The sequence below is a fragment of the Corvus kubaryi genome, unplaced genomic scaffold (genome assembly GCF_017639235.1).
Source record: "Corvus kubaryi isolate FWS band 111438036 unplaced genomic scaffold, C.kubaryi_AGA036_p1.0 37386, whole genome shotgun sequence".
In the NCBI taxonomy this organism is placed as follows: domain Eukaryota; kingdom Metazoa; phylum Chordata; class Aves; order Passeriformes; family Corvidae; genus Corvus; species Corvus kubaryi.
This window is the reverse complement of record NW_024581128.1, coordinates 1,272,215-1,297,081: the sequence shown is the minus strand read 5'-3', so window position 1 is coordinate 1,297,081 and position 24,867 is coordinate 1,272,215. Positions and strand designations below refer to the sequence as shown.

Genomic DNA, 24,867 nt, shown 5'->3' with positions numbered 1-24,867 from the left:
AGCACTCGAGCAGCAGAAACATCTTGGGAAGAAAAAGAGATAAGCACCCAACACGATGCATAAGATGACAACCCACCTTGCAAAGATCTGTTCTTTCCACAATTTTCTACCTTAGCATTTAAGCCTCTCTCTGCAATCTGCACACAGCAAGACAGCTTTAGCCAAAGCCAAGAAAGCAGCTGCAGGCAATGTAAAGTCACCCTTTACCAGCCACTCGCCTGCTCTAGAAGAGGCTGCACACACTTCACCTCCACCCCCTACCAGCCTTAGACCCAACCCTATGGGCAATTAGCAATTCTGAGATCTACTAAATCCTAGATTACCACTTGACAGATATTTAAAAGTGAGGATCAGCTGAAGTAATGTAGACTTGGAACTTGGGGAGACAGAAGTTTTCAAAAGCTCATTTCTTTTTCAAACATATGACTATGTTGTTTAAATTGAACCTAGCTCTCTGTAAGGTCTGTTGATCACCATAATAGCCCTGAGGAAGATAGGTCTAAGTAAGTGCTTGCAAATTGAGTAAAGAGTCCCAGGCCATACCTTCATGAGTTCTTTACCATCCTCATCAATTTACGTTTACATAAATTGTTTACATGTGGCAATGACCAGATTAGCTATTTGGAAAGAACTCTGCCTGTGGATGCATTTATTCCAAAATAAAAGCCACTTTGCTTTTCTAAATTAAGCGCACTTACAGGTAGAGAATGATTATTCTGAATAACATAAGAAAGTCATTTCATTCCTAAGTAGGCCATTGAGCAGAAATATTCTGAAATAATCTATCTGTCTAATTTCTTGTGTTGATGCTTTTTAAGGCACTGACAAAGTCACAGTTAGCAACCAATATTTTTTTCAATCCATTGTTTTCTTGGAGAGGGTGTGCCAGTCCAGGGCAGAGTCAAAGATTCTTTTCTGTTCCCCTGAGTTCCCCTGAGTCAATGTACAGGATTTATTCTGGTCCATGTCTCTGTTGTGGGGGAAGGAACGCCTGGCAGCCAGAGGAGAAGGTCTGGCACAAGAACATGCATCATTTTGTTATACCTGATGCTGTCTACTTAACCTTCATCGGAAATGGAGCAGTCATTGGCCTAAGCCTGCATTCTCACTTGAAGCTTTCTTCTGCTTTTCTTCTCCTCCAAACACGTTCATGCCTGCTGTGGCACAGAAAAGAAAAATATGGCAGCAACCATACTTGACATACATGACAGAACACAATGCCATGGGAATCCCAGCATCAGGCCCTCAGATGGGTTTTTATTGCTGCTACCATAAAGCTTTCAATAACTTCAAATGACTGGTTTTGGGGTATGTTTCTTTATTTGGAAGGGGGGGTGTAAAAATTCTCGTGTTATGTCATATTGCAGAAACTGAGACTAGATGGGTACTACATTATCCTTTTTGGACCTCAATCACTCCCAAAGATTCAAGATGAACTCTGCCTGCCCAGGCACCAGAGTCAGTGCCCCAGGGAATTTCTTCATATCTAAGGGATATGCAGGATGTGTACTCGCATGCCCTTGCTGCCTCTCAACTCCAGCTGTACATGAAGTTTTGCTTCAGGAACCTGTACCTCCAGTATTGCATTATCTTTTTCAGTCTCTGTCATCAAGAGTTTAAATACAGTTCAGATCAGTGTTAGTGGCCCAGCTCCAAATGAGGAGAATTGCTGCAATTCGTTATCTTGACAAATTAACTGGTCTGAGGCAATTCCTTTTTGAGAGAGATACAATTACCTAACTTGTGAACTCTAGCCTTGCTCCAATGCTGTGGCATAGTTATGCACCTGCTCAAAAAGTGTGGATACTACTTTCCCATCCGTAAGTACAATTCCTGCACTAGGACTTGATTAAAAAAAAAAAGGCTTTCTGAGGACCAAGGTGTCTGATTGCACAGGGGATGGAAAATGTGGGAAATGCAGGGTCCTTGTCACCAAATCACAAGAGAAGGGACTGGCACAGAGAGTGTTCTATCAGAGAAACACACACCACCGGTTGTCCCATCCTCTGTTTCGAGTCCATCTTCCTGATGGAACTGATGAAACACCTTCTTCCACTGATCCAGTGGAAGAAGGTGGCTTTCCTGCTCCCAATCCACCACATAGCAGCCCATTCAGACCTAAACCAGATTATTTTTGGGGGAAAAAAATATCCAAGGTGTTTTCTCCCTGGCATTTAGGCAAGAATTTGTACTTTCAGTCCTTCAGTCTTTATATACCTGGAGGAAAATGGGTTGCCATCAGCACTCCACTCTTGGTGTGGACAGGAGCTGGTGCTCCTGGGAAGGCAGAGTGACCTCCAGCCTTGCCCTCACCTCCTGGCCTGGAGGACCAGTTCCCTTCTGTGTTTTCTACCAAGCAATAAAAATACATCCACAGTTACACATTGTTCTTCCAACCCAACGTGGGCAGATGCACTTCTCATCCTCTTCCCTGTGGAAAGCAACTCCTTTTGCCCCTCAGCCATAGCTCACCTGTGGGCATCATCTTTTCTTGTAAAAGAGCTCCCAGATGCTAAAAGATATCCCATAACCATTCTTTTGAACCACTGCCTCTTGGAAACTGTTTGGAATAAAGCTGTCCGGCAGAAGGCTTGTGTTTGCCTAGAGCCTCTTTGTATGGACTTGGTGGCTGGGAGTTTCCTTGAGCTCCTCTTTGAACTCCAAGCCTTCAGCATCCAAAACATTTAACCCTCAATTTCTTTTCTGCTTTATCAGTTTGGTCAGCTTCCAGCTGGCAGCATTCATTTGCAGGCTCCCATTCTGCATCTCGTGTTTGCAGATGCATTTCTTTTTCAATTAACCCCTTGAAATGGTTTTCTTCTCCCCGGAGCCTACCTGCCTCCGGTCTGGCCGGCACTTCTCCCTGCCCTGGATGCCTGAAGGGCAGAAGCCAGGAGTGGAGGAGCTGGGTCCTTGAGCTGGAAGTGCCAAGCAGAGGGTGTGCCCCATGCACAGGCGTCACGGAGAGCAGCTGAAGGAACACGCAGGTTCGGCAGCGCCGGCTTTGCCCGTTGTGGGTTGGGGCTTGCAATGCCAGAGGCGCTTTTGCCTATGTGGAGTCTCTGGAGCATCACTTATGAATAATGAGAATGCTTTCGCTGGGATGCTCGGGAGCACGCGCCCACATTTCCACTGCTGCAGCCTTCGCCCCAAACAATGGGAATGTCTCTGCTCGCCAGCAGCTTTTCCACAGCTTTGTTTTAGAACAGCTATTTCTAGAGAGTCACCTAAAATGAAAAAGAAAAAAAAAAAAGAAATAAACAAAAAAGAAAAATAAAGACCGTGTCTAAAGCATCACTTAGGAAACAAAGCCATTGCCTCGTCGCCAGGACTGTCCTCCCTCCTGTGCTGGCTGTAATTGCTGAGCAGTAGCAGCCATAGGTTGCTCATGCTGGCACTCCAGCTGGTTCACAGGCATCCACAGGGAGAGGAGAACCGCTTGCCCACTGCCAGGATTGTCCGGCAAACTTCACATGGGCTGGGAAACCTGATAACATGTAGAGGTGCGGCATCTCTATTGCTGAGACACCAATCAAGCCTTTGAAGTGCGACGGCCCGCAATTGAAGCAAATCCTTGGTTATTCAGTCTCTTTCAGCTGGAGACTCATCACGGCTTGGTACTTCCACATCTGGATCACCCTGTAAGACACACCTTCTTTTTAAAATTAATTAATATTGGCACTGCTGGGGTGGTTCCTAAGGAACCCGATTACTTAGGCTCCAGGGAGATACAAAATTAACTATTCAGACTTAGTGGTTAACTTAATGTTGTGCCTGATTCTGGCAGAGCAAATGAGTAGTAAAGATTGAAATCTCAGCCAAAGCTAGTAAAGACTCAGCATTTCCATTTGCAGAAAGTTTTAGAGCCAGGTTTCACTGCAGACTACAGAAGACTGCTAAGTGAAGTATAACTGTGTCAGCTACAAAAATAAAAGCAGTTGTTTATAAATATTAGCTACTTCTTTAGTTTTATCACATAACTTTTATATTAATTCTTAAATTTCCTGGCACACCCACTAAAACATTTTTGCTGCTGCTAATACCCCTACTATCCAACTAGTGAAATAATGACATGTTATGCTACTATTAAGGGTTGATTCTACTAGTAGTGATGCCTTATCTTCTCAGGCATCAGATTGTTAAATTACAACAGAACTGGGAGATATTCAGATTTAATTTCAGAATTAATCTTATCCAGCTCTTTAAACTGTAACAGCTGTTCTCAATGAGTTTGAGAAGTACTATAAAACCAATATTTCTTCAATTTGTCAAATGCAAACATGTCAGCCTTGGGAATTAACAAAACAACACAAAAATAATCTAAAAATAAAAATCCATGGAAAACTAGCTGAGAAGAAGCAAAGAAATTTAGAGTTACATTTTTCCACTCTCACAAACAAAGCTCTGTGGTTTCCCTGCAGGATTTTGATGAAACGAAACAATTTTATTAGAATATGTTTATTTAGAAAGACGTTTTCAGGAGAACAATTGTAGCCAGAAAAAAAGAGCTGACCACACTCAAATCAGCAATGGAAGTTCCCACTGATTTTAATACCAGAAGAACTTCATGCAGTGGTTTTAGAAATAGCTTTGTGTAGAGAAAACCTGAGATAGAATTATCACAACTTGATAATGTGTGAAATCATCCCCAATCTCATGCCTTCTGCAGCAGTTATTTGCCTTTAAAAAAATCCCCAAAACCTCATAAAATCATGAGAGCTTGCTTTCAGCAGGTAAAAAGAAACACTTAAATGAAAAAAAGTTATTCCATAATAAGAGGAGATATGAACTTATTTACATAGAATTAGCTATTCAAGAAAAAAATTAATTTGTTTAAATGCCTAAGAGAAAAAAAGTGTGATTGTTAGTAAATTCTACTGTTTTACAGCACTCACTTGAATTAACTATTTGCATTTCTCCAGACCCTTGATTTGTTTTTCTCGGAAAAACGCTACTATTTACCTCGTTTTTTTTTTTTTGTAAAAGAGCAATGCGGCTGAAGTCTGTGTGGTTCACTGGGAGTTTGTTGGCATATATTTGCAATTCTTGAAGCAAAAAAATGATATTTTATCTTTAGAAGGAGTTACATTTTTTGAACTTATTGAATTTTTCAGAGATCAGCATGAAGAGTTCTGATTAAATGCTTGCTTCAGCATTTTAAGGGCTTCTTGTGTCCCTGTTGCCTAAGGAGGTCGTACACGAGGATTGCTCTGTAAACATCAGATTGTACAGAATTGGCTCTGCGTACCATGCCAGGCACACAAAGAGGAAGTCAAATGGCTTATCTCTCACTTATCAACTAGTTTATTTTTCACGCCCAAAAAAGGCTGCTACAAGAGCAGCTGCTACTTTGTAAATAATTTAATGGCTTCTGTTAAGTAGAGCTGTCAATTCTGCAAACAATATTAAAAGGAGATTTTCATTTTACCACGGATTTGCACGTTCTGAAATGCATTTTTATCCCTGAGAGTCCAGTGGAGGATCCTGGAGAATGGAAACAGCTTCCAATTTGCAGACACAGATTCAAAAGAGAATAGATGTGGTTAAATAATGACAGGTGTATGAGCCGGGAAGGCATGATATCTCATCACCTGCATGCATTACCTAGAGAGCATCCTGCTCATTAAAGCTTAGGAAAACTTTGAGTGGACTTGTAAAGAAAGATATTTGGCTCTTTCTGACAGGTGTTAGATGTAGCAATAGCAGTTACCACGAAATTTTGGAAATGCAGAATATGCATTGTGTCATTGTGTGGTTGGGCGTATACACAATATTATCCCAATATTGATCACGACAAATGGGATTTTTTTAAAGATTTTTAGCACAAAAAATTCACATTATTTCATCTGATAAATTACTTTAATGATGAAACCACAACATTAGCATAATACCAACTCTCAAATTTTTAAAATTCAAATTCAGATTGAAATCCCCAGATCCTAACATGTTAAGCAAATAGTAGGTTAGAATTTAAAACAGCAACAGTTTATTATGCAATAAGCCAAAGGAGTATCCCAGATTGCCTGAATACAAAATCTTGGGTGAAACTTGTGATCTCTCCAGTGCTAGCACAAAGTCAGATTTCTGTTAAACACCAAACCCTAGACAGCACCCTGATCTAAACGTGAGGACCACCACCCTCTCCCAGCTCTGTGACATTGTTGTCAAAATCCTTCCCTTTCTAATTAAAAGTGGGATAGTCTAGTTTGGGAATGGCTGTGTTGTTTAAACAGTGTCCCTTGTGCATTTGTTTTTCCTGCTTTAGCACTTCTCACAGGGAGCAGAGTCCATGTCCCACAACAAAAATACTTATTTCTTTGTTCTATAGCTCATATCTGATGGTTTTGTGGCTTTGAACCACTCCTGGCATCTGATCCTATCAAATGCTCCACACGGCAGCTGTATCTCCAGACCAGAATAGGTTCAATGCTCATAACTTGAGGTCAATTTCAGATATTTATTTCAGATACAAAAGTGCAGAGAAGTCTATTTGCACTCCTGTGGGTAAGAACCCTGCTCTTCCCCTGGTTTGGTGCTTGCAGATGACAGACTGCTCTGTTTTCCATGAGGTTCCCATGGATCCAGTAGCATTATTTAACAAGGTGTAGCTGTGCTGCATCCACAGCACAAAATATAATTATATGCATTATATGCTCATGGCATTCATATATTAGAAATGTGGCACACAAGGACTCTGTATGTCCAAATTGTAGCCCACTCCAGTTAAAAAGCTGCTGGGTACCACCTGGAGCACATGCATGAGTTACGCTGAAGTGATTGGTGTGAGGACTGGGATTTACTCAGTTCTGATTCTCGGCAGGGACAAGGAAACACAAATCAGTAGTGTGATGGAAAGAGATCAAGACAAAGTTGACCCAATTCTAATTTGTTTCTTTTCTCAATACGCACTCCTCTTTGAGCTTTTCTCAGGGTTTTATGTTCTGAAATGTCCCCACTCCTCGGAGCTGGGTCAGCCTCAGAAGAAGTCATGGACATCATATATTGGTAAAAGTTTATAACTTTAAGGGGGTAAGTTATGTAGGCCTTAGATGTTACTGGAAAAAGAAAAAATATAAAAGAAAAATTAATTACCTCTGCTTGACTCACCCTGTACATCTGAGCTTTGACATTTTGCAAATTAAAAGGTTTAATGTTCTCTTTCTTAACAAAATAAGGCAAAGTGGAGAGGGAGGCTCTTCAGGACCAAAGACTCAGTTCCAGGTGGGAGCACAGCAGTGAGAGATGTGTTCCCAAGCAGAGGCTGTCAAAGTTTGTGCCGCAAGACCTGCAGTGGATTTTGCCTAATTATTTTTTTTCCCCCAATCAACAGGAATTTTGTTTAAGCCCTTTCCCAGAGTTCTTCACGTATATGAAAAGCAGCTTCTCCTGAACCTCTATAAGTTCTCAATATTGTTCCTCTCCTTCTCTTGGCTTCTCACTCTGCCAGGCTCCAAGAAGAGCTGCCCAGAGAAACCTCCCTTACTTGCCCTGGAGTTGAGTTTCTGAGATGTAAAGCATTGCCCGTCCACCTATTTTCTCCTCTGCTTTTATTTCTCTTTGGATTTTTTAATCAAGATGGAGGGGAAATTGCACAGTGCTGCTTTAGCACCTTTATTTATTGTAGTGTGGTGTGCTTGCTCGAGGTGTGCTGCTTTCAGCCAAGTTTTTCAACTATTCCCACATTGCTCTGCCTGTGGGAAGCAGCAGCACAGACAGACAACATCAGCTACCTGGGAAAGCCAAACCTTGCCACACTTCACCCTCCCTCACACCACAGATGCCAGTAATATTTAGGTGACATGAAGAGTAGGAATAGTCCACAGCAATCCTACAACACTGGATTTTTAGAACTCAGAGGTTCAGAAACACTTACGAGGAGATTTGCCTTCCTAAGCCAGCGAGTGTTCTGGGTCTCCAGACAAAATTCTAACCAACAGTGTGGCAACCCTCGCCAGGGTGTTACATCCTCCCCACTGGCCATGGTGCCACCATGGGTATCATGCAGATTAGCTTATACAGGATCCAAGAAGGCAGAGAACAAGGGGAGAAAAACAGGATTAGAAGAGGAAAAAATGCAAAAGGGTCTTACGATTTTGAGAAAAATCTTTTAAAGTCTTTATCTGTAACAGGATTTTTTTTTTCCTTAATCCAAACTCTGCTAGCCTGCGGTTTGATTACATTTTTTATTTATTTATTTAAAGTCTCACACCTAGAATATGCAATTCCTTCTCTGTATTTTTAAGTGGTTCAGATATTTTTAAACAATTTCCTTTTCCAGAGGGCTCAGACTGGAATTTGTGAATTGGATGCCCATGCTTCACCTACTGAAGACTTCAGGTCTTGATTGTGAACCAAAATATTTTAAAACAAAGCTAAGGGAAGTCTTTATTTTTAAAGGAAGGAGTTACAGATACCCTTCTGGGGAGCTAGTCCAATTGATAAGGCTTTGATCCCTATGGCAGCAGGAAAATGCTCATGTGCAGCAGCCTTTGGCAGCCTGCTGGACCTTCTGTAGTTGACAATTTAGAGAAGACATTTCCTCCTCGCTAACTACAGCCAATATACACTCAGTCTCTGTCTTTTAAAAACTCTTGGACCTGTTTCTTGTTGCTGCTCATTGGCTACTGGGCCTCCTTTTCAAGGGAAAAGCCAAGGGTGAAAGCTGTGGAAGCATATGGGTTTCCATTCAGTTTGATCCATCTCAAGAGAGGACACCCTTGTCCTTATGGACATCCAAGGCAAACAGTTGGCAGCTTGGCTGGTACTTTCAAACTAAGTAAGTGTGACACCATATCTTGATTCTTCTTAACAGAACTTCTGGGGCAGTCAGATGAAGAAGACCCATCTTTCACTGACCAATCTCCAGAGCAGGGAGGAGGGTGCAACCTGCCTGCTCCTGGCCCTGCCGACACACCACCAGTGCAGAGCTGCTCCGGCAGGTGAGTTCTGAATAGTTTTGAAATGTATGTTTGATATTCTGAACCTTCCTGGCAACTGCAGTTGTTGTCTGCATCACGACTGCAAACACAATAAAATATTAAGACCTTAAGGAGGAACTAAGAAAAACCTGGAAGCCCAAAGGACACGGCACAGGCACAAAGAAATCTCCAGAAATAGACAGTTTGCAAGCTTTTAACACACACTAGCACAACCATATTCCAATTAAATTGTTTGGGCAAAGGCAGCCTTGCTTGTTGAATATGGAGAAAAGTGAAATACAGCAATGGAAATGCAGCAAATTAACAGTTGCAGGTGGTGAACAGAACTTTTAAAAACCTGACATGATCTTTGCAGATTTCTGTAAGCACATCTCTAGCCTGTGATCAAAACCCCTGGGAAGATCTTTTGAGAGTGCCCTTGTTCTGAAGTTGATTCAAACCTTGAACTTAGCTGTGAGAGAAAAAACAGCTCTGATGACTGGGGTTTTTTTCCAATGCTTTCATTGCACACCACCTTGCAAGGGGCAGGAAATTAGAAAGAAATAGCTCTTCTGCGAAGATTCAAAAAGCATTTGTTTCTCTTATTTTTCTTCATGCATTCTTGGTAAAAAAAGAAAAAAACCAGTTATTTGTTCCCATTGAGTATATATAGTATATAGACTTATTTTTATTTTCTATGCCTACTGCATGTAGGAATGTTTTTAGTAAATCTGATGTGAGTATGCCATTGAACTTCCACATTGCATTCATCCCAGCCATTTGTACATAACTGTGCTGAACACGCTGTTCATGTGGGCAAAACACGCATTTCCTTCTCTTTCTGGTAATCTGTATGTTAACTAGTTTTCTGTCTCCCTCACATGGGCACATTGAGCTTTTCCAGTATTCAGGGTTATATCCATTTTGCCAGCTGCACATCATGAGTGAAGTATTTCTTTTATACATTGCCTACAACTTTTAGGACACGGGGCACGCTCTAAAGCTTTCAGAGCTATCTAATGGGTTCGGAGGTGGGGCCTACCTTTAAAAGTACAGTGCACAGTTATTCCTTCTTAACTTTTGGGATGAAGGTACCACCATACTGACATGGGCAAACAATATAGACGGTCTCCATGCTGCAGACTGCATTGTCTCCAGAGGGCTCTCCAAGTGCTCTAAGAAAAGGAGCTCCTTTAGCAGCGCACCAGAGCAGAGACTAATCCCAACACGCCTCTGATCCCAAGGTATAAACACGCTATCCTCCCTCCCTTCAGCTCACCTTTTCCCTTTCGGAGGTTGCTATGACTCACACATCTCTGGCAGTCCCACGTCTGCCTTCGTCAGGCATCTGGGGAGAGAGACTGAGAGTTCAACTTTGCTCCGACTCCTGGGCTCCCCACCTGACCACGTTTGCCTGCACCTACCCAGGTGGGTCACCATAAGCTGCTGAGCCTCAGGAGTGGTTCCTTGCAATCGCCAGAGCTGCATGAACAGCTGGGATTTCCCAAGGCCTTTGGTTGCAGAGCATAAAGCAAGCTCCCACCCGTGCACCAGCTCCTCCGCCTACGGACACCTGGAGATGCTGCTGACCTCCACCGGGAGAGGCCGGAGATTTTGATTGCCACTTGCAATGCTATGAAAGAAAACTTCTCACGGCTCTCCTGGCTGGCCACAGCTGCTTGAAGCCTGCCAAAAAGAATTTAGGTTTCGAAGGCACTCCCTGTGACAACACCAACCATCTGGGAAGGTCACCTGCTGAGGCACAGGTGACTCCAACAGCTTCTTCCCTGTGCTTAAAGAAAGCCACAGATGGTTGCAAGCACCCAACTGTGGCTTGGTTTGCCTCCAGTTTCACAGCGTTGCTCTTCTACAACACGTCTGCTGCCAAGTCTGCATCAGACTTCTTCATGTGAAGAAATCTCTATAAAGAAAGGAAGTTTTAGTTTTGGGACCCTACATAAATAGGGTTGTTCTCTGTTTTGCGGTCATTGCAGTGTTTAATCTCTCTGTTCAAGATACTCACAGCATTACCAGTTTTCCAGTTTTGTAATTGGCTTCCTCTGGGTAGCAGTGGTTCTTTAAGTTCCTGTAAGACACCACACCAGGACTTTGCTGGTGTTCAGCAAGAGAATCCAATGGCTGTTCTTTCTTCTTTCAGAGTCTTTGAAAGCTGGTACATCTTTGTACCAGCTAGTCACACCAATTACTACATTACTGCATTTCTAACACAACTACCCCTCTCAGTCCCAGATGCAGTCCCAGATCTGTATTTCACTCAACTTCCTGGAGGCTCATCTCCAGCACATACTTCTTTCTTTCTTGTATTTCAGCTTTTGGGACAGCTGAGGCATATCTCATGAGTTACACCTAGGCAGAAGTCACAAGCAAGGGCCCTGTGAAGACTAGCAGAAGACACTTATGTTCCACTTGCTTAATAAATCTTGTTTCTGATGCCCTTCAGGGCATTTAACATCTGCATATGTGTAACTGGAGCCCAGTTTTCAGGCTGTGTGATTAAAAAATCACTTCAACTAACTCTTCACATCATCATCTCCTTTAGTTAACCAGGAAAGCCATAGTCCGGGATGAAGACAGGGACAGCAAACAGATGGAAAAGGCTGGAAACAAAATAATAATTTATAAAACAATCTCAAGGATTTATTTCTTTGAGAACTTATTCTTGATTTAACTCCATGATGTTTTATGGAAGCAGCAATCGTGTTGCTGCCAGTGGAGAGCTGTAGTTAACTTTCTGAGCCAGACACACACACACAAAGTTATGGGCAGCAAAGATTTCGGAACAACTTTCCAGAAAGCAGCGTTTCATTTGCTGCCTGATTTCTTTCACTCTAACATAAAAAGCACAGTTAAACACCACCAACAATGCACAGTCCAGTGAATAATTTCTTAAGATAAAGATAATAAAGACCTCACCTCCGGTTTACATTTGGCATTGACCATTGCCTTCTCTCCTTCCAAGTATCAGCTATGTTTTAGCCTGGCCATTCTCGTCCTCCCATTATTCTTGTTACCTGTTTATGAAAACATTTTGATCAGCATTACCCTGCAGCAGAAGCCTGTACTTGAGGAGAGTATTTTGGATGTTTTAGTTCAGAGGACCAAGGTAGCATGCTGATCCTCTCAGCCACACAAAGGAGCTGATGACTGCCTGTGAGCTTTTTTCTGGATGAGTCAACCAGTGAGTGCCTGTGACCATGCCAGAGCTTGGCACCAGAGTCACAGAGAGCTGTGACTGTACTCACTCCTCTGCCACTGGCCTTGGTAGCTGCAGTGTGGGTTTCCTCCCCATCAGTGTGTCATTCTCTTTCCTTACCATAATGTGTTGTGGGCTTAAATATCTTGCATTTGTTGGCGGTGTCAGGATGTGCGTGAGGCTGGGTTGGAGGGGTTCATAGCTCATTATCCATCTACCTAGTCCCCATCCCCCAAACCAGAGCTATTCCCATTTTAATTAGGCTATTATTTTAATACAAGTGATTAAGATAGAAGGCAAAAGTGTTTATCATCACAGTGATTTTTATTGTAAAACTTTCTTGTTGATTATGTACTTAAAAATACACATATTCCTACTTCTCTACAAGGTTTTTATTTAAGCTCATGAGCACGTCTGTATATTTTGAATCTGTAGCATCACTGAACAAACCTCAGGAAGCATTAACAGCATCTTTTGGATCTGTGTATGTTGGCTATTAAATCAGCATAGAGGGAGGGAATTAGAGTTATCCCCCAGCATCCCCTTTTGTGTGCCACATAAAAAACGACATTAAATGAATTTCTTATTCCTACTTGACTGCTCTGTGCAATTAAAGGAAGCGTTCATCACCGTTATGGCACTTCTGTTTGTTCTTCCACCTTTTTCAAAATCTTCTTTAACCAGGAAGCAAACCCAGTCATAAAATAGCAGGAATATAGGCTGAGAAATAACGTCTGCCAGGTCCAGGTGTAATCCTACCAGCTGCTCTATCTGCCTGAGCAGTCTTCAGTTCCAAATTAACTGTATTAATAGGTGTGATGCAGGGATGTGGTGGTGTGGTGTAGGAAATTCATGTCAGAAGTGGGATCCAGCAGCTCAGCAGTGCTGCTCCTGCCTGGTTGCTGCAGCCTTCCTTCTCTTTCCTTCTCTTCCTTCTCTTCCTTCTCATTCTTTGCCACTGCCAGCCCAGGAGCTTCATGTGCCTCAAGAATGCAACAGCAGGCAGATACAGATGGCTTTGTGCAAAGTTGCGCTCTCGATTTCTACCTCTGTAAAACTGAGATAATACATTACCAAATTCAGAGGGGCAAATTAATCAGTCAGTGTTCATACTGCACCTTGAAAACACAAAATTAACTCTTCTTGGCCCGTAAGTGCTTGAGATACATCCAGGTGTGCTCCATGGCCTCTTGATTCTAGACAAAGGTCCTCTTGATTACATTAGATTGCTAATGTGTTAACGCATTAGCACACTTGAAGAAAGAAAAGTTTGAAAAAGCAATTTGGCTTCATCACATGAATGGTGTGTATACTTAATGAAAATTTTTCCAGCATTCACAAAACAAAGAAAAATCAATAAAATGTCTGCCAACTGTTCCACTGAAAACATTTTATAATCTATAGCACCGGGAATCCCAAGCCAAGATAAACCAGCGCTGCTGACAGAAAATACTGACAATTATTTTACATTGATTCAACTTGGCCCAGCCCAGACTGACCTTGTTTATTCATCTCAGTCTCTTAATTCATATTAACTTGGCATCAAAATGGGGCATGTGGCATGTGGGCTGAAGACCCATTTCTGTATCTTAGATAAATGTAGTGCGTTGAGTACTTCCAGTGCCTTGAGCTCTTAGGTAGATTTATATGCATTAGACAGAACTGGTTAAGTTCCTTTTATCCCCGCTGGGCTTTTCATGTCTGTTGACTGTAAAACTAGAAGCTCAGTAGAGGCAACATCTTCTTCTAAGCCTTCGGATATACATGAAATCCTCCCAGTACTGGTCAATTTTAAAGACACATCCAAAGAGGATGGAGGGTTTTAAGCTCTTTTAAAATATAAAAATAGAAGAGGTTATGGCAATTTGGCAGCCAAAAAAGCAATTTGCGGGTCTCGGCAGAATCCGAGGCCGTGTGTAAGAAAGCTGATCAAGACACTACGCAGGAGATAATGGGGTCGAAGAGCACAAGAATCCCCCTGCTTTTGCAACCAGCATAATCTGGTCTCCAATGAAGTTTCTTAGTTTCTTATACTGAACCAATAAAGCTTAGTGTGATGGGAGAGTTGCATTACTGCAGCTTAAAAATGTCTCGAGAAAGCTGGTGAGGAGAGGTGCTTTTAGTTGCTTTACATATGCCCAGCTGCTTGCATAGCTGTTGCCTGACTGGTAGTGGGAAGACAAACGCACAGGCAAAATCTGAGTTTTTCTTTAATTATTTATGTTGTCATCAGTTATAAAGGGCTTTTTACGCCTGGAATGTACTGTTTGTATTATCAAAGCTGAGTGAGATCTCACACTGTGGCAGTGAAGAAATTGGGTGCTGCACAAAAGTGTTCCCATTTTTATTCTCACAGCTACACTGCTGTCATACTTGAAAGCCACCCTTGAGTAAAACACTGCTTAAGTCATGACTACATCCACAGAGGAGGAAAAGCTACCCAAATGATGAGAATCCTCCCAAAAGAGTTCCCAGTTGGCCTGGCATTGGGTGTTTAGTTTATTTTCTCTACTTGACTCAGCCGTGATGAAGGCAATGCTCCCTTGGACTTCATCAAGCACTTGGCAGGTTGTGGATGGCAGGACAAGTGGCGAGTCAGCAAGCTGAGATGGCACAACATGGCCTCCAGGTTTCCAGTTCCACTGCACTGGGAATGGATTGCCTTTCCACAAGCCTGTGTAAGCAGAGATTAATGATGAGTGAAGAAACCAAGACTAGCAAAAAAAAAAAAAAAAACCCAAACAAAACCAAACCAAACCAACCAAAAAAAAAACCAAAAAAAAGAAGAAAACAAATCCATCTGCATTTTCCATAACACATAGCTGGTGCTTTCCTTCCTGCACCTCCTTCACAACTTGGATTTCGGTGATGAAAGGGCTGTAGGGACAAAAATTACAGAAAATCAGTGCTGTATTTTGGGTCTGATATCCTCCTCTCCTGGCATCTGCCCAACTTCCTCCATGCAGGGCTGCGAACAGTGCCTGGTGCCTGCAATGTGTGTTGAACATCCCCAGCCTGTCCTGCTTAACAGAAGTGTAATTGCTCCAAAAAACACCAGCTTTATACCTCATCTTTGAATGACAGGACAGTGGTGGAGCAACTGCATGGCCAAAGGAGTGATCCTAGTGACGCTCAGTCAACAAACCTAATGGCACCTGATAGAAAAGAGCTGCTGTTTGTAACCAGGAAATTACACAGACTGCTGTATACTTGAAAAGATAGAAAACAAACAAAACAGCCTTCGTCTGCTCTGCAGTGTTTCCCTCTATCACTTCTGTTTTGTTTTTCAAGACCCACCAGCCACAGACAGGCAGAGGGCACTGAGCCTGGAGCGGATGGCCACACCACCTCCCTGATCAGGAAAACCTTCTCTAGCAGCCAGGAAGGTAAGCGAGTGAGTCTCTTTCAAATATGCTCAAGGGGATGAGGCTAGAAATATTGGTAATTCACATCTTGAAAATTCATTTGGGTCCAGGAGGAAAAACAAGGCAGTGGCATTGCAGCATGAGCTTGGTTTGTGTATTCCTGGCAGGGGGAGGCAGGAGGACTCAGCCCTGGCTCATGGAAGGTAGAATAAGTCAACCAATCACCTGAATCTCCTTATCTTGAAGCAGTATCCGTGATTTAACAAAAACAGGCAGGGTTTGTTACTCTCAGCCGTCGTGGCTCTGTTAGTCTGTGCAGGAGCCAGCAGCAGCAGAGCCTCCCCACTTCCATGGCTTGGGAAGGAGCAGCGCACGTGGCTTCTGCGGGGCTCTGGAGGAGGCAAAGGGGCTGCCTTTCTTCGACAGCGCCTGGTATCCCCATCACAGCAGAGCCCAGGGAGTGCAGCAGTTCAGCAGAGGAGCAGTCCAGCATGAGAAGGTCATGGTTAAAGAGCTATCCCGTGAAGGCAGCCAGGCAGGGATAGGTCAGTGTTTGCACAAGGGGTGAGACGAGGATTTTTATCTCCTGCCCTGTCCGGGTGTCCCATTGCTGTACTGACAGGTGGGTAGGAATGGAGCCAGTCTCCAGGCACAGAGGGGTGAGGTGATTCCTACAGCCACAGCTGAAGGAGATAGTTCCATAGAATCATAGAATAGGCTGAGTTGGAAGGCACCCATCAGGATCATCGAGTCCAGCTCCTGGTGCTGTGCAGGACAAGCCAGTTATGGATACACTTCCACCTTGCAGTGAAGCCGAACTAGCAGCTTGTCACCATCTCAATGGGACAGTCCCGCTGCCCCCTCGCCACCTTCTTCCCCCCTCATTCCCGGGACCACGCAGGGAGCCGACAGCACATTAACCCAACCCAAAAGAAGTTGTTAGTTTTCTTTCCCATGGGCTTTTGTCCATCCCATGAACTGACCTGCCCTGTGTGGGGATTAGAAGGCACCACAGACAGCACCAAGCGAGGGGCAGAAGGACACTGCCTGCAGCAGGACTTCTTTTTGATGTTGGCAGCTGTTAATTCGGCTCAAGCTGTAACATGAAGCCTCATCCTGAAGCAGCTCCTGCAGCAACCTGGCAGCACGCAGACTGCAAAGCCTTCCCAAGACAGGAGGAGAGCACTCAGGCAGGCAGCCCCTGCCAAGCCCCACCACCCCAGCGCTACCCCACTGCAGGGACAGAGGTGTCCTGCAGTCATGACTGTCCCAGGCTGCCCATCCCAGTCCTGCAACAGCTCTCCACCGTGCTGGGACTACGTGGGATCCCTGATCTGCTGCTGGCCTTGCATCTCCACACTGCCTCATCCACAAAAATCATGGTTGCTTTAACTTGTTGTGGTGTTTGAGGGAATATATGTATCCTACGTGTATAGACTTGTATAAACAAGTATTGTAATTCATCCATTGAATAACATGATATAAAATAGCTTTGTTTTATCAAAAAAGTGAAAGTTACGTAATACTTCTATTTGTTTGGGTTTTTCAGTGAGTTAAATGGAATGTAAATAACATGGTGGGTGTTTTTGTTGTGTTTTGTTTGTTTGTTTTTTTAAGGAAATACGAGAGCCATTCCTTCAGAGCAGGTAACCCATTTCTGATTTATTATTTTATTTCTGCTTATTATTATTTACTCTATTTTGAAGCTTCCTGAAACTCCCCAAGCCTGTCCCTGCAAGCTGTCTGCCTGCAGGGCTCTTGCTGGAATTGGTAGAAATGCTCCTGTACGGTTCTGCTAGAGTAGGGCTTCACCTGCTGCTTTGTATGGAGCACAGCACATAAAAGTCTCGTCCTCCATCCACGTTTATCTTACATGAGCTAACCAGCGCTTGGATTGGCACTTCCAAGAGGAAGATTGCAGGGAAGAGGAGTGAGATGCTACCCTGTGGTTTCATTATAACTCTGAACTGATTTAACTGCGAGGTGCTGCAAATAGAGGTGGTCCATCCCTTCCCACACTGCCAGCCTCCAGGCCTGTGTTCTCCTCCCTCTCCCACACAGGCTCCCACGCTTCCAGCCTGCAGGAAACTCACTGGGGAGGGAGAGAAGGAGAAGACTTCCATGTGGGCAGGGAAACACTACCCTGTCCCCCAGATCCTACATCTGCCATGGGGACATTCCCTCCCAGCCTGGTTTGGGATCCCAGGTGGTTGGGAGTCAGTGGGGTGCACACAGAGCACAGGCAGAGGGCGAGCCTCTCTCCAGAGCTGGTGAGTCAGCAGCACGCAGCACAAACGCACTTCCTCAGTTCTACTTCTAAGGAAAAATTTAAAAAAAAAAAAAAAAGTAACAAATGATAAAATAAATCTTGTGGCAGCATGGATGAAGGCACAAGAGCACCTATGTTTTAGCCTCCTCCCAATTACAATTCCTGTTTAAACTTTTATTTTTGAGGCCAAAGTATTCAGTGTTTGGCCTCAGTGCAAACAGATCATTAAAAAAAAAAAAAAAAAGGAAACACTTCAACCTCCCAGCAGAGCAGGATGGCACTTATTTATTTCTTTCATTACAAAACCAGCCTGTGCCAAGTAAAATTGTGCTCTAAGAGCTGTTCTACCAGTCCTGAAGCACTGAGGAAGAACACACAGCGGCCCCACCTCTGCAGCTTCCTGCAGGCCCCTGTGCATTTGCACTGGGTGGAGGATGGGCAGAGCCTGGGGACCAGGTGCCAGAGTTCACCAAGTCAGGGTCGCACTGGTGGGAAATACTCGTCTCCCAGGATCTCCCCATCGGCCTTTGAATGATTTTGGTGGCCTCAGGACACAGAGTAAAGTAAAGCACAGCAGCAGTGATGGTCTGAAGACATTGGTGGGATCCCTGGGTTTGCAGCTGAGTTAGCCAGCAGTTAACTGTTCCTTCCCCGAGCTGTGTGGAAGACCTCCTTGCCTTCACATAAGCAGTTGAATTAATAAACTGAGAAGTTAATTTGAAATCTCTGACTATAACAATGAAATCCACAAGCCCAAAGATTCAGGCTATATAACAAGAGTGATGCACAGAAGAAAGTTTGCCATTACATCGTTAAGGACTTACCCAAGGGAGTGGTTAAAGCATTCTTTGGTTCCAAAAAGTTACTGCAGCTGAGTGGTCACTGTTGCTAAAAGCTGGTGGGTCAAAGTATGACCTGTGTGACCTGGGAGGAGGTGTTTTGATTTCAGCACACATTGCAGAGCTGCTTATGCACAGGAAAATGGGGCACCTCTATCCGAGCTGCTCTGGACCCAGGGAAGGGAGGCAACAGCTGTGAGCTGCAGAGGAAGATGGCTGGCAGGGTAGGGAGAGCCTGTAGTGCACACCAAGAAAAGCCATCCATGTAACACTAACTTTATGCTTCTGTGAAAACGTTTCCATCAACATTTTGTCCTCGCTTTGAATGGCATCTGGAAATTCGGAAGTCTTGCAGCAGTTGGGTGCTTTCACAGGAACCAGCACCCAGCAAATCAGAGCAGATCCTTCTAGCTGGACCGACCTGTGGCTTTAGTTCAACCCATCCCAAATCCAACCCAAACCCACCATCAGCAGCTCTTCCCCTGGACACCACCAGCAGCCTGCTGCATGATGGACAGCCCATCCCCAAGGTCCCACTTTCACCCCCCTGCTTCCCCAGGCTGGCATCCCCCTGACACCACTTCCCGCATGTTGCTTCAGCAGGAGCTCGCACAATACTGGGCTTGGTGCCACCCAAGGGGAGCACACCCAAAACCCGGCCCTTCTTACACAGGCAATTCTGCAGGAAGATCTCTGCAGTTGTGAGCAGGAGGATTTGCTTTGCCCTCCTTTTCCAGTTTATTGGGGAAAGGCTGGAGCCAGAGGTGACCTATTCCAAGTGCAAATGGCCACGGAGACCTCGGCAGGGATGGATCTGACTTGGGCCTGTCTTCTGTAGGTGCACCACAGCATGTGAACTCCTCACTCGCTGCTGCTCTCAGCTATGAGGAAGCTTCTCCTCCCTGAAACTACAGAGATCGTGCAACAAACTGTTCCCAGTGACCTGCCAGAGCAACTGGCTGTCACACAGCCAAGCAGTGCTCAAGCTGTTGAACAAGATTTGTTTTCTGGAGGAAAGCATTAGAAGTGGCTCAGGGGCAAGACTGTGACTACCATGGGGATCACCTGTGTCCCTCCAGCACTAGCACAGGTCACCTGTGTCCTGCCTGCAGCCCCTTGGTGTGAGGCTGATGGTGGGCAAGGGCTGCTGAAGTGTTCTCAGCTGGCAGTAGGACAAATGCAGACTATGTGGCTTTGCCAGACTGGTTTTGGTCTGGCCAGAGGATCCCACCACTGAGCACGAAGGTGGGGATGAAGACAGATGGTGGAGGAATGAGGATAAGCTGCAGCTTTCCTTGCCCTATGCATGGCTTGTGTGGGTATGGCTCCTCAGGCAACAAGGTTGAAGCGAATGAGAAGTGAGCGTTCCATCCACAATACTTGGAGTGGCCAGGATTTGGTGTTCATGTTCTGTCCTGTCTTCCAGGAAAGGTTGGAGGGGAGATTAGGGTGGCCTGGAGGACCGTGCTGCCTGAGACCTGGCCCAGCCTTGCTGCTCTGAGCAGGGTGGCCCCAGAGGTCCCTCCTGGTCTGCATTATTCTGGAATTTGATAATCTTGAGCAACTGTGTAGGTTAGTGCAGAGTCTCCATTTAGCAGCCCCCCGACTTGGATCAGTGAAACCAAGGCTCCAAACACCATGGTCGCCTACCTTGGCACAAACAAGACCCTTTGGAAAACTTTAATCTCAACTTCTCTCTTGTTCCTGGACCAGAGACTGATCTTCTACAGGGCAACTTAAGATGCTGGAGCCAATGGCTCCTTATGGCTGCCAGATGACAGTTTTAATATATTATCACTCAGCTGAATACCTATCAGCCAGAATGGTTTTGTATTATGCTATTCAAGGAAAACAAGGCATTCCCAGTGAAAAGGAGTAGTACCTACGGATCCTAGCAACAGGCATGTCCTTCCACATAGTCATTCCTGCAGCCTGGAATCAGGCAGTCTTCATCTGAATAAGACAGGTGTTTAAAATAATTTCCCGGGGCTCCTTCATTTATTCTCTCCCACTCTTGTCCTTTCCCACCTTCATCATGCCCTTGAGAATAATCCCAGGAGAAAAAGCATAGCCTCCTGGGAGCAATGCAGCAGCGCGGGGAAGAGATTTCTCTGTATTTCCCACTCCAGGAGAGTAGAAGGATCCTCTGTTCTACCTCAGACCTCTGGAGACAGAGCAAACCACTGCCTCCATCCTGCTATCCCTGCAGGTCCGAGATGACTTAGTGGCTTTTCAATTACAGGGTGTGCCTTCCCATACCGCTCCTCCCTTCGCCTGCTGGAGCGGCACCACATCATTACTATGAAAAGCCCCACGATCTGAACTCTCCAGGGCACAAGTAGATGCTCTCCTGTCAGGATATTCATGTTTTCCTTCTCTGAAGGACTAGCAGCTCATTACCATAGAGAGCAGTGCTGCAGTGCTGGCTGCCCCTGTTCCTGGACAGCCCTCTTCCTGCACCATGAAAATCAACTCTCATCAAATTATTACGGCATCTTTTATTGCCGGGGTGATACATCAGAAAAGATGCAGGTATCAGAGGAAGGTTCCAGTCATTACCACTCTTCAGCCTTTGATTAACATTAAATACTTCTACAAGCTTCATGCCACATCACAGGCTTCCCACGCGACACCACCAGGTCTGCTTTAGTGTGACCAGAGAGGTTTGCAAATAGGATTTTTTGAAAAGCATTTTTTAAAAAAGCGAGTAGGTAGGTCTGCAGGTCTGGCTTCTTGTTCACCTCTCCCCAGACAGAGGCACAAATCACAAACCCAGGTCAGATACCCACCTGATGCACTCCAGACTCTGCACCTTGACAGAAGTAGACAGGGACCTACCCAAAGAGCCTTGAATTTTTAAATGGTCAAACACGGTGTGGGGTCTTTTTCCAGTCTGCATTTGCCTGCCCACCTACTCTCCTGATCCCCAGAGCAACCACCAGCAGAAACCCCTCCGCATAAGGCCCTGACACAGCCCAAGGAGCAAAAGAGCCACCCATTCTTTAGCTCCAGCCACTGATTCTCCTCAGGGCTTTACTGAAAAAAAAAGCATATTTTTTGAAACCTCCAACAAGTGTTGTTTAGAGAGCAAGGAGAGCCCTCAGAAAGCTTAAAGCCACCCAAAACCCAAGGCACATACACACAGCCCCACCATGAGGGCTGCTTCCAAGTAAGGCAGCTCATAACCTCCTTGAAGAGAGAGGTGCCTTACTAAGCACAAGTCTCAGTGGTGAAACTGTGCCTCAAGTTTCCACACTGGAATAACCTGGTGGGGTCTGGATACAAGCACTGATTCAGGTGGGACATCAGGGACACTTTCATATCATCTTCAAAACACCTCTGAGGATTTTCAAGGGGTTGTATTTTGGCAGGGCCACCTCTCACCATCTCCCTGCAAGGGAAGAGCCAAGCCATGGGCTGGAAACTCAATGTCCCTACAGAGCTTGTTTGGAGCCGTTGTACTTTTACTACTCCCTCCATCCTAGGTAGGGAGGTTGTGGAGGGAATGCTGTTTTGGAGGGAGATCTCTATCTCTGTGGTGAAGTGCACATGCCATGAGATGGAGCTGCTGCTCTGGTAAAGGTTCCTTTTGAAGCTTCAAGAGTTAGGAGATTTTTTTTTCATCATTCCTGAAGTCAAGGAGCCAGGGAGTCACTCACATGAGTCCTGTCCACCCTCACCAGTGCTCCCACAGCCTGACACAGCCCTGACAGCCACCTCCTGGAGCCAAGCCCACCCCCTCTTCCCACGCCAGACAGCATGTTTTGCCCTCTGAGACAGGACAAACACACGTTTCCCTTTGTTTCCAGCTCCACACCTAGTTTTTTTCTTTGCATCATGAAGGGCTGGCTACTCATCTGTAATTCAAAAGAAAGCAATGACTCACTAGACTACATCGCTTTCCAAGGCAAAGCATTTCATGCATTTCGCAGGCACGCTAGCCCGGGTTAGGAAATAACCTCTGCTGGTGGCACACATTCTCCCCATCGCCATGTCCTCTGGCCCACAGGGCTGGGGCTTCCACCTTGCACAGGCACCGAGTGCAGGACAGGGATTTGTGCTGAAATCATGCATTTGCATTGTGTCAGGAATGCAAAATGCCATCCCCACTTTAAAACCTGGCTGGCCACACGCTGGCATTAACCCAGCCTTGTGCTGTTCACAGTATGTTTTAATTAAAAGGTAACAAAACCTAAAGTTTCGCTTTTGCCAATAAGCTTCCAAGCACCAGGTGAGGGGTCTCAAAGGCAGGTGGAGACTCAAGTGCCAGCTCCTCACATCCCTGGGGACACCATGCACGGTCCCTGGAGCTGCAGCCCCTGGTTTTCCCAGGAACAGCAGGGGCAGGGCATCTGTTTAAAAACAGATGGGAAGTGCCTTACCTTGAATGACAAGCCAGTCTTCACCATTTTGGGGCTACATCCTTCATTCCCAGGCCAAACTGGGACAGTGTCTGCAATTGTCTCTTCTCCCTGGGTTGGGGTGGTATTTTGATACCTGTGTTTCCATCCCCCAGTGCCTCTCCCTGCAGCCTGCCTGATCCTGCTTGTCTTTCCCCCGCAGGACACTGGAGACAGCGGGTCTCTCCAGATTGTGCACTTTGGGCTGGTGTGACTGAGCTGCCAAAGTAAAGAAGAGGAAACCTCACCGAGGTGGTGAAGTTCACGGGAAGTCCTTTGGCAAATTTGCAACCGGCCCTGGATCTGACCACTGGCAGATGACAAAACACCAAGCTTAGAAAATATCCTGCCCTTAAGACCTCCAAATTTTTTCTGAGTTCACATGGACATGTCCATGCACAAAGTGCCCTGTGTTTGCTTGTGGAGGGAAATTTGGTGACATTTTCATCAGAGATGTCAAAAAAGCAAGTAATTGCAGATCCCCATTTACTGTACAAACTCAATGGTGAAAAATTTTGTGGGGTTTCTTGGATGAATCCATAAGCTTTTCAGGAGAAAGTCTGTAATTCTCTATGCATTATATGTTTTTACAATCTTCACTTGGAAGCAGATTTGAATTTCCGCTTAAGGCTCTGAAAACCGTCTTTTGAGATACCAGCAGATAAGATCTTCACTCAGGATACCTCTGTGAAAGAGCAGCCTTTCACAGTCGGCAGCATTTTTCAAAGAATGCTCTCCATTTTCATATCTAGATATATCATCTTAGTTGAATAACCATTATTTTGCCTTGAAAAAAGATGCGGAGCCTCTTAAGCATCATTCCACTGGAGTCCAGATTTTAATCTGCCTCCTCTAACCACAGAGAGAAAATGCACTGAGAAGGGAACGTAACCTGTGCCAGCCCTCTCTCTTTTTTTTTCTGGCAGTGAAGAGGGGCGAGCATAATCGCGGGTCCTTTCTCCCTCCACCTGATGGAGCGCAGAGTGTATGGACATGGATATTCTGTACTCTGTCATAGGCACAAGTGTGGGTCAAGCTTGAATTTTTTGGGGAGCACTGGGTGGTTGAAACCCAAAGCCAGTAAGCTTCTTGAAGTTGGTTTTATGTGGTGAACAAATCTGTATGATGGACTGAAAATGAAAGCACAATGTAAAAAAAAAAAAAAAAACAAAACCCACAAGCCATTAGAAGTATTTTATTAACAAAAATTCTGCTTTTACCCAAATAAAATATTTACAATCCATTTTCCCCTATGAGTCAAAATCCTGCTGCCTGATGGGTGATTTTGGTTGCACCGTTTCGGCATTTCCTCCCAATCCGTGCCTTTCCATGCGAAGGAGATGCTTTGGTTTGTGGTTTGAAGGGAGCGAAGGGGTTGCAGCCCATAGGGTTTTGTACGCTCAACAGGGAAAAATAAATAAAGAGAGCTTTGAAACAGAGCAGCTGCTGCCTCGCCTCCCCACGCAGAGCCGAGACGGTGACGGCCCAGCTTGTAGAGGAGCGTGCCTTTAATGTCCCACGGATTGAAATCGCATTTCTGGAAAACACAGGGCACGGCGCTGGACCGCGGTGACAGGGGGCTTGTTCTGCCTAAGAGGCTGTGACACACTGCCTTGCCATACAGCTATTTTGCTGAATTGCAGCCATATTTCTGTCAGTACAAGTGATGGTCTATATGAGGGATTAATCTGACACCAGACAGTGATTCTTAATCCTTCAGTATATCATAATCTATTTACTTTGCATGCTAAGAGGATTTCAGCTTAAAAAATATACAGGAAGTGATACTAGAAATGTACGTAAGGTCCAGAATGCTGTTTCCTAAAATTGCAGGTTTTCATTAAAAAATATCCTCACATGGT

General features: G+C 44.9%; 1 protein-coding gene across 16 annotated transcripts in view; it reads left to right on the top strand.

Moving 5' to 3' along the window:
• Positions 1 to 24,867, top strand: part of LOC121668662 (WD repeat containing planar cell polarity effector) — a 149,524-nt gene extending 124,657 nt beyond the window's left edge. For 7 of the 16 annotated variants that reach the window (XM_042036625.1, XM_042036622.1, XM_042036617.1 and 4 more), the window contains 4 exons: positions 8,813 to 8,939; positions 15,424 to 15,518; positions 17,115 to 17,143; positions 23,169 to 24,867. In XM_042036625.1, coding sequence (XP_041892559.1) covers positions 8,813 to 8,939; positions 15,424 to 15,518; positions 17,115 to 17,143; positions 23,169 to 23,219 — 302 coding nt within the window. In that variant the 3' untranslated portion in view covers positions 23,220 to 24,867. The other 9 variants (XM_042036630.1, XM_042036623.1, XM_042036629.1 and 6 more) reach the window with 7 other exon arrangements.